The sequence below is a fragment of the Saccopteryx leptura genome, chromosome 2 (assembly GCF_036850995.1).
Source record: "Saccopteryx leptura isolate mSacLep1 chromosome 2, mSacLep1_pri_phased_curated, whole genome shotgun sequence".
NCBI classification, from domain to species: Eukaryota; Metazoa; Chordata; class Mammalia; order Chiroptera; family Emballonuridae; genus Saccopteryx; species Saccopteryx leptura.
The window spans coordinates 988,642-997,973 of NC_089504.1; the positions used below are offsets into that span (position 1 = coordinate 988,642).

Below are 9,332 nucleotides of genomic sequence, written 5' to 3' on the forward strand. Positions count from 1 at the left end.
CAGGAAGCCCGGGTCATTCAACGCCATCCCAACCACATACCAGGTGCCCTGGAACTGTAAGGGGGTTGCAGGGGGAAGTGTGGGCAGCCCCTGTGCCCACATCCACCCTGACCCAGCATGAGGACAGCTGTTCCAACTTGAGGACCTGAAGAATGGTTGTGGGCACAACCCAGAGGCCAGCTGAAGGGACTCAGTGGGGTGGGGCCAGGATAAGGGGCTCTCTCCAGCCCCCGTGGAAGCTGAGCCAGCCCCTAGCCATGCTGGGCACAGGGCAGCAAGGCCTCTGGGAACTAGATGCAGAAACACAGTGGGGAGTGGGCGTCCGTGGAGAGAGGACACCTGGGCCCGCCTGGCTGGCATCGAAGTTGGCCTGGGTGGGGACCCAGGCCTGGCCTGGGGACAGACACCCTGGGGACCCGGGCCTGGCCTGGGGACAGACACCCTGGGGACAGACACCCTGGGGACCCGGGCCTGGCCTGGGGACAGATACCCTGGGGACAGACACCCTGGGGACCCAGTCCTGGCCTGGGGACAGACACCCTGGGGACAGACACCCTGGGGACAGACACCCTGGGGACCCACACCCTGGGGACAGACACCTTGGGGACAGACACCCTGGGGACAGACACCCTGGAGACAGACACCCCGGGCAGGGTGAGGACGGAGCTGACCAGCGAGGTCTGCAGCATCGTGGAGGATGGTTCTGCCCAATGCACAAGGCTCAAAAGCAGGACCTTCATGCTCCAGAGATGTGCTGGGGTCGCTGGCCTGCCCACCCAGACAGACCCACTGAGATAGGCAGGAGGCTGGAGTTTGCCCTGCAGCAAGCACCCTGGCCCATCCCTGGCCTTTCCTCCTGGAGGGGTGGCCCGGGTGCCCTGCGGCAGGGAAAGGCCTAGTCCTGGCAGTCCCTCTGCAGGTGTTGGCCCCCAGCCTTCAGTTCGGGCATCGTCCCCAGCCCCCCTCCTCCAAGAAGCCCTCCCAGAAGTTCACCTTCACCTCTCGGCCTCGTCGTAACCGTTGGTGTCTCTGCAGGGAAGAGACAGCTGAAGCCTGCCCAGGTTGGAGCCTGGTGGGCAGGGCCGTGGGTACTGCACATTGTGAGCAGGGAGGGGCTTCAGAACAGGGGCCTGAACGTGACCATCCCGGCCGGGCCAGGAATCTGAGGGTAGCAGGAAGTGAGGGAGAGACCACATTCCTCCCGCAGGGGCTGGATTTGGTGCCAGGGGCCTGGCGCATAGGCAAGAGTTGTATGCTCTTAAGGCCCAGGCCAGGGGACAGTGGACACTCAGGTGGCCAGAGGAAATGTGAGGGTGGCCGGTCTCCAGCCCACTTGGTCAGTCTGTCTCAGCAGGGTATCGGGGCAGACCTTCCAGCCATCTGCCTTCTGGTCCCTGGAAAATCCTATCTCTGCTCAACCCCGGTGTGCTAAGCCCGCACCTTCAAAACCGCCCTGGACCCCGGGCCTCACTCGGCCGGGGGGACAGGGGCAGGATGCTGTTGGAGGACCCTTCCTCTCGGCTGTCCTGACTTCTGACCTGGCCCACTTCCCCCGCCCCACCTTGTTCTCCAAGGCGCCCTGTGGAACAGGGCGGGCTGGGGAGACAGAGGGGAGGGCGGTCAGGACCCCAGGGACCTGTCCGGAACAGGCCCAGGGCAGCGACGGATGAGCGACTACAGGACAGACAGACTCGAGGCAAGTGGCCGACTTGCTTCTGCACTTTATTCAGAGGCAGGGTAAAGCCGAGGGGCAGGAGGGGAGGCCGGTGGAGTCAGGGCTGGGGTCTCCAGGGTCTTGCAGGAGAGTGGAGCAGGACAGGACGTCGGGTCCTGAGGGCTGGGGCCACCTTGCCGAGAGAGTAGGACCCCGTCGGTGGCACAGGCCACACAGCCCCTCCCTGCCCCAGGGGGGTCTGCAGACTGCCCAGGGGAGTGGACCCCCCTCCAGTTTCTCAGCCAAGGGCAGCAGCCTCCTCTGACCTCCCCGCCAGATCCTGCCCCGGCCTCCGGGGCTTTTGATCCCAGCAACCTTGATGATCCCCAGTGGAGCCCCCTTCCCCGAGGACTGGCCCCCGTCTGCCTGGGACCTCCCTTGCGTGGTGGGGTGGGGTCTGCAGGGGGAGGCCAGTCCACAGCCCACTCACCTACTGCTGTCCCTCCATGCACTTATCTGCCAAGAAAGACGCGTGGGGGAAGGAGGGGGCGGTCAGGGCCCTGGGTCAGGGCCACTTCCCCAGCCTGGCCTGCCTGCATTTCCTCCACCCGCAGCCTTCCTTGGGGCGTGGTCTGACCCCCAAAACTGTGACCGTGTCACTCCCACCCCTTCCCCAGCCCCCGTTCCTGCAGACAGAAGGGGTTCTGTCTCCAGCTGTCTCAGAGCAGGCTGCCTGACCCCCCTGGAGGTCATGGGAGCCCCCACCCCACAAGTTGTTTCTAGTGCCTGTCCCCCACCAGGCTGGGGACCCCTGTATCCTGGGGGCTGACCTGGTACCTGGCATACATGTTGGGTATTTGGTGAATCTGGGGAGTGGGGGGTTCCTGAAAAAGGAACATCATCTTCCCTGCCCCCACCCCCACCCCACCCCGGGGGGGGGGGGACTGCAGGTCATGAGGTGAGGACAAACTGCTCCCACTGGAGGACCTGTTGCTATTCCGTGGGCGGTCTTAGCCAGATGAACTCTGACCCTTGGGCCTTCCCTGAGTCAGCAAATTGTCTGTCTGCCTGTAATCTGACCTTAAGCCCTTTCCCATCAGATTAGCTCAGATTATCGGGCCCCTCACCCATTTTCGTCAGGAAGACAATGGCATCCTCTGTGAAGCCCTGGGCCTTGGCAAAGGCCGTGAATTTGTCCTTCACTTCAGCCGTCGGGGTCTGGGTCCGGCCTGGGCGGGGAGGACAATGGGGGCGGTCTGTGCGCTGCCACCCCACCGGCTGTGGAGCCTCTTGAGTCTCTGATGGGGGAGGGCACGTACTGTAGAGGGTGGCCATGTGGAAGTCCTGGCCGAGGCCCTTGGTGCCCGAGGTGTAGAGCAGGGCGTAGCTTTCATAATCCGTCTCCACCACGCGCACGTCGTTGGTGCTGCCCCAGTCTGGGAACCCACAGGGTGACCAACCGTTGGGGACCCTGCTGCGAAGCTTTGTCCTTGGAAGTGGGTGCCCTCCTAGGGAGGGCTGTGGGAGGGGCCAAGAGACTCCCCTTCTGGCTGGCTGCCTTCCTGGCCCCTCCCCCTTAGGGCAGGTAGCTAGCTAGCCCCCTGCTTCCCGACTGCAGAGCCAGGTGGGGTCCAGCGTCCTCAGACCAGAAGTCCTGGGGGTCAGCAAGCACACGGACTCGGAAAATTAGGGGTTTGTGGGGCAGCTACCAGCCCTTCGACTGGTCAAGAAGAGGAAAGATATCCCAGTGGGGAAGTCATTTCTGGGGGGCAGTGAGGAGGCCCCCATGTGTGTGTGTGGGGGGGGGGGTAGCTGTGAGTAGCCGCCTGTCCAGCAGGGTGGGGGCAACAAAGGTCTGGGGAAATTACACCCAGGGGCAGGGAGGGGCCTGGCTGACAGGCTCCAGCCTGGGTCTCTGGTTCCCCCCCCACACCTGAGCTGGCAGTAAAGCCAGGCCAGGCATTGAACCTGCTGACCTTGGTGGAGGGGCCCTCACCCTGCCGGTGCACGGGGTTCACCCAGAGCCACCCAGCAGCGAGTGCTGCCCCTGGCTGGACCCAGGCCTCCCCGGAGGGGGCCGTACTCACGGACACTCGTGTAGCTGTAGCAGCCGGGGTGACCGGCCGGCTGCAGCAGCAAAGTCCTGGTCTCACATTGGTCTTTCCTGCGGGAAGGTCACCAGGTCAGGATCAAGTCCAGGTGTCCCTAGATGCATCCACCAGCCAGCAGGAGCTCTCGGCCTCAGACCCGCCCGGCCCCACCCCACTGTCGTCCCACCTGAGGAAGGTGTTGGTGAGGTTGAGTCCGCCGTCCGCGGTCGGGGCCAGCACCGACAGGCACGTAGACAGAAGGGCCTTCTTCTCCAGGAACCAGCTCGAGTTGGAGGCGAGGCCCAAGGTGAACCAGCGCCCCAGGAACTGCGGGAAATGGCCCCTGCCCGGTCAGCGAGGTCCCTCTCGGCGGAATGGGGTGGCGCCCACCCCTACCCTTGTCCTTGCGCTTTGTGTCTCTACCCAACTCCCAGCCCCGCGCGCCTGGTCGCGCCCCTGCCTCCCGCGCTCAGCTTGGCCCAGCCCGTCGGTGGAGCTGGCGGCAGAGGGCGCGCGGGCCGTTTCTGGAGGCGTTCCGACGGGCTTGGCTGCCTTCTGTCTGCTGCTAGGCATCCGCGACGCTCCGGGGAAGGAGCGCAGGTGGGGCGGGGAGGACCAGTACCGCCGGGTCCCCGCGTAACCCCGGAGTGTGACCGCGCCGCCAGCTGTGCGCGCGCGAGGTGTCTGGGGCCATCCCGTGCACCAGCCCCTGGCCCCCACCCCGTGTGCCAGCTCCGTCTGCGTGCTCGGGGTACGGGGGTGTGCCCTGGGATCTGTCCTGGAACCCAGGTGTGGAACGTGTGCCTCTTTCTTCTGAAGGACGTCATGAGCTCAGAGGGGTGATGATTTGGACGGCGACCTTGTGCACACTTGCAACACAGGGGCTCCCCTGCGGTCAGAGATACCCACCTCCTCGCTTACGGCTGGGGAGCTGCCATGGCCCCAGGGCCGGCCTCTGCTGGTCAGCCTTCTCCTTCTGCTCTGCTGCCCTCTTTCCAGGGAGAGGACACGGTAGCAGAGACCACTCCCCTCCCCTGGGGCCCGGGCGAGGGACCAGCTCACCTTCTCCTGTTGGAAGTTGGGCTGCACGGAGACCTCGGCCTCGGCCGGGGTCCGCAGGGCCCCCAGCAGGATCAGCCCCATCCACAGGGTGTACAGAGCAGCCATTCTCCCAGAGCTGAGCGGCTGTCCGGGGCCTGGTGCCAGCGGTGTGGGCAGAGTGAGGGAGGCGGGCAGGACAAGCAGAAGCCACCAGGGAGACCCCTATTTATGGGCCCGGCTTGGCCTCCGCCCAGGGCCCAAGGACAGCCCACCGGAGGCTCGTGATGCCGGGTAGGAAAGAGGCAATGACCAGCCCAGCTGCAGTCCAGTCCCCCCGCAGGGCTGCTTATGTAAGAGCCCTGACCAGGACGGGCTGAGCCCTGTCACAGGGGCCTGCGCGCCCAGGGGCGGGGGTGGGGGGCAAACAGAGGCCCCTCATGGCTGGTCCCTTTTCCAGCATCAGAACCCACCCAGCAGCCCAGACGGAGGCAGGGGACATCACGTCAGCGCTGCCCTGCTCCTGGGGCCTCTGGTCACTTCCCAGCTAGGGTTGGGACACCCACCTCCCCCTCCAGAAGCTCTGCCATCATTCTGTCTTCAAGCCTGGTGACTGTGGGAGGGAGGGGACACCAGGCCCCCTCTGGACTGTGTGAGTTCAGTCCTGAAAGGCCCAGCGGGCCCGGGCAGCGATGGCAAACTTGCGCTAAGGTCCAGAAACCAGATCTGCCCGTGAAGTGTTTGTTGCCTGAAGACCAGGCGTGTGGACCATAGCGTCCCCATAGCGATCAGACCTCTGGGGCTCTGGCCCCTGGACACCCTTCTCAGCCTGAGGCCACTCTGGCCTTGGGTGGGCATAGGCCCCTCCCTTCCAGGTGTTACCAGCTGCACTGGCATGCCTCCGAGTCTGGCCCAGCAGCCCCCTGTGGGACTCAGGGTGGTCCTGTTACCTGGGGTGGCCAGCGGCAGTGTCCCTCTTGAGCTGGGGACAAGAGGATACCTGGCTACTTTACAAAGATGGCTGCTTCCATTGAGAGGTCGGTGGGCTGTCTCTGAGGTCCTGGCTCTGTTCCAATCTGCAAAGGCCTCATTCTTTCTGCTCTGGCCTGATGCCACTTTGGGTGGGCGGCTGGGGCTTTAGCACAGGGCTGAGTGGAGTCAACAGCTCTGAGGGACGGTGAATGGACTATGTGAGCATGGGGGAGGGGGAGGTAGGGAGCCGGTGCCCGGACCCCCGGGGCGGGGGGGGAGATTGGGGAAATAAAGCTGGGGGAGGAGCTCTCCTGTGTGTGGTGCAGACACAGAGAGGTTGCAGCTGTGGTTGGAGGGAGTCAGGGGCCGGTCATCTCCAGATACAGGCCCAACCCATTTTGGGGGCTGGGGGAGTGTAGGCTCCTGTCCCAGGGCCTGGCACCTTCTTCTTGGAAGCGGGACTCTTGGCAACCCTGGCTTCTGGTCTTGGAGTAGTCCCAAGGCTGTCCGGAAACGGTCAAGGTGGAGGCGTGGGGTCAGGACAGTTCCCTGAATGGGACCAGCATGGGCACTGCCGCCGACCTGGTGGGGGCAGGAGGGTGGGCGCCCGGCCTCCAGGTGGTCCTGGTGAGGTCTGGGCACCTGCACTTCAGCCCCCCGTGGGCTTCCTGGTCCTGGCTGGGACCCTGCCGTGGGGCCGACACAGGTGGCCAAACATGTCCGGGGGGGACTGGACGCCCCTTCTGGGGCTGGGAGCTCAGAAATGCCAGGGAAGCAGGAAGGAGTGAGCGATGTTTCTATAGGGAAGGCTGGGGTGGGGGCAGTGAGGGCCTGGGCGTGACGGCACGGTCTGCAGCCTGCCCCTCTTCCCTGCACACTTTTGCTCTGTAGCCCTGGGAATCTGGAGAGGCAGAGGAGGGGGTTCCCAGTCCCACCAACACAGGCTTCTCCCCACAGAGCTGCACCTGTGAGTGGGGTAGGACTTGGTGCCCCCCTCCTGGGAGGACCCCACCTGGCTCAGCATTGCCCCCCCCTCCCCCCACCATGCTGCCCAGGCTGTGTGGGAGGCCTGGGATAAAAGCTCAAATCCAGTGGACACAGTGTTCACCCTGTGGGACGGAAGGGAGATCACCCAGGCAAGATGGGAGTCCGGCTGCCGTGGAGGGGCCAGGATTCTGATTCCCCTTCCCAGCCCAGCCATGAGAGAGGGAGGCCCCCCCACCCCACCCCCAGCTCAGATGGACTTGGTCTGCCCTCTGGGCCCCGGGCTCCGACCTCTCCCCGAGGACGGCCACCCCACGTGCCTCTCCCACTCCTCTTCTATCTTGTGGGTTCTCTCTTCTCTTCTGGATGACTCAGCCTCCCTCGAGGGTCTGGTCTGAGCCACGGCCCCTCCCCAAGTCACACCCCTCATACCCTGTTCCTGGCACCCCAGTACAGAGCTCCCCAAACGTGCCCTTGCTCCCCACTCCCTAAGTTCACCCAGGGGCCAGAGCCAGCAACCCTTGAGGGCACCCCCTCTCCAAATCCTCCCCCTCCCACCCCAGCATACCTGCCCTGGCCCTGCTGCTTGTGTGCCCGCCCAGCCCCAGGTACACTGTTCTCCCGGGCTGTACCCCATGGTCCCCCCACCCCCATGGATAAGGAGCAGCTCCCTTTGCCTCAGAGCCCTCCAGCCCATGCCCTCCACACCACCGGCCAGCATTTTGAGCTTGTTGGTTCCTTCAAAGCTGTGCATAGACAACACCTCCAGGAAGCCCTCCATGCAGCGCCAGGTGGGGATCTGGTGTCCCTCCTTCCGCTCCAGGACGCCCCTGACCTTTGTGTTTTGTTCAATGAGAACCTGTGTCCATTTCCTCCAGCATCCTGTGGGTGCAGGCGCCGAGGGCCCAGGAAACCCGGGTCGAATGAATGAAGGTGTGAATGAATGCACCTAGGCGCACAGGGGGGCAGTCACAGGGACGGCGGGAGTGCAGCAGCCCCTGCCTGCTCCCCGGGAGAGGCGTTCCCACTGTTGGTGGTACTGCCTACAGCTTCAGGTGGCTGTGGTCTTTCTTCTTAAATACCTTTTCCACCCGGCAGAGGCTAGGCCGTTCCTCCAGACCTGCTGGAGGCTGAGGCTGGGCTGCCTGCAGCCTGGAGAAGGGGCTTCAAGCTGGACCTCTTGTCATGCTGCCGGCAGGAGCAGAAGCCAGAAGCCACCGGGCAGGGACAGGGCGATCCTGGCCAGTGGCCAGCCTTTCTCAACTCTCGTGTCTCTGTCTGTGCAGAGGGAGGGAGGATGTTCTCGACTCACAGCGACTCATGGGGAAGAGGCGGAGGGGGGAGGCGTGTGGACCTGAGCATGTCTGTTCCTGGAAACCTCTTTGTGGCAAATGAGGGGGACTTCTGCTAGACCCCTCCCTCCCCTCCGCTGGGCCCCCTCCCCAGTCCCTCCTGTTAGCTGGGCTGCAGGGGACCCTGAGCAGAGGTGGGGTCAGTTGGGGGCCTGGCCCAGCCACAGAGGAGCCAGGGCACAATATCAGAGGTCAGGAAGTGGGTGCCCAGGCGGCCGGGCCCCCAGAGAATGCTACTTAGGGGCACCCCCAGGGCCAGGCCCTCCCCTGGGGGCTTGCAATGCATCTTCTGCCAGGTCCAATGGTTGGGCTGCTGAGATGCTGGCGGGATTCCTGCCCCTTCTCCCCCACCCCTCGGGGCTGGGGTGGGGTTGGGGGGCATCCTCAGAGCCCCCCCCCCCCGCTCATTCCTCTGCATTCTGTGCCCTTGCACTCTGCTCCGAGCTCAGCCCTGCAGGTCGTCAGGGGTCCAGGCTGAGCCACCTCTGCCCTGCAGGGTCCCCTGCTCAGCTTAGTAGTGGGGGGGGGCTGTGCTGGACGCTGGGGTGGGCGGCCCCTGCTGGCACCGGCTGGATGCAGAGATGTTGGGTCCTGGGGCTGTTTCCTGGTCTGACAGGGACAGGGCAGGTGGGATGGCTAGAGGTGGACATTCCTGGCCCAGGGGGATGGGATGTCTGCTGTGAGCCCGTGAGCCAGATGCTGGCCTCTGAGGAGCCACACAAGCGGCCTGGTGCAGGGAGAGACCCTTCAGAGGCTGACCTGGGAGTACTTCCCTCTGGGTGGGCCCTTCCCTTGAGCCATGCCGTGCTCCCGGCAACTCTAGATGCAGCTGGCCCGGACCCCCTCCCGCCCCCCCGCCCCCCCCGCCGTGGACCCAGTGGCAGAGACCCAAGCCAGACATGTGAGCTGAGCTCAGCGGCCAAGCAGAGCTGAGGCTGCAGTTTCCCTGGAGGGTGAGAACGGCTTCCGCTGGGGAGGGCTGGGGCTGGCAGGCTGCCCCTCTCCCTGCAGCTCCAGCTCCGGGATGCAAGGAGCTGGCCTCGTCCTTGAGGGGGCATCTGTTTCAAACTGCCCCCCCAGCCCCCCACCCCTGCCTCTGGGCCCAGGCCTCCGCTGGATCTCAGTCAGGTGGGGGAGGTGACTCAGGTGGGGGAGGTGACAGGTCCCAGCACACACACACACACACCCTTCCCCCGTGAGTGTCCTGCAGGGATGGTTTTTCCTTCAGGGCCCAAGGCTGTC

At 64.8% G+C, this 9,332-nt stretch overlaps 1 protein-coding gene across 1 annotated transcript; it reads right to left on the reverse strand.

The window, feature by feature from the left end:
* Positions 1–1,705: 1,705 nt before the first annotated feature.
* PTGDS (prostaglandin D2 synthase) lies at positions 1,706–5,006 on the reverse strand. Its single transcript, XM_066366648.1, has 7 exons — positions 4,807–5,006; positions 3,932–4,071; positions 3,742–3,818; positions 2,974–3,090; positions 2,782–2,883; positions 2,145–2,170; positions 1,706–1,847 (listed from the first exon to the last, which is right to left on the reverse strand). Exons 1-6 carry the CDS (start codon positions 4,909–4,911, stop codon positions 2,145–2,147), a joined length of 567 nt encoding a protein of 188 aa, XP_066222745.1. The 5' UTR covers positions 4,912–5,006; the 3' UTR covers positions 1,706–1,847.
* Between the last annotated feature and the right edge of the window lie 4,326 nt (positions 5,007–9,332).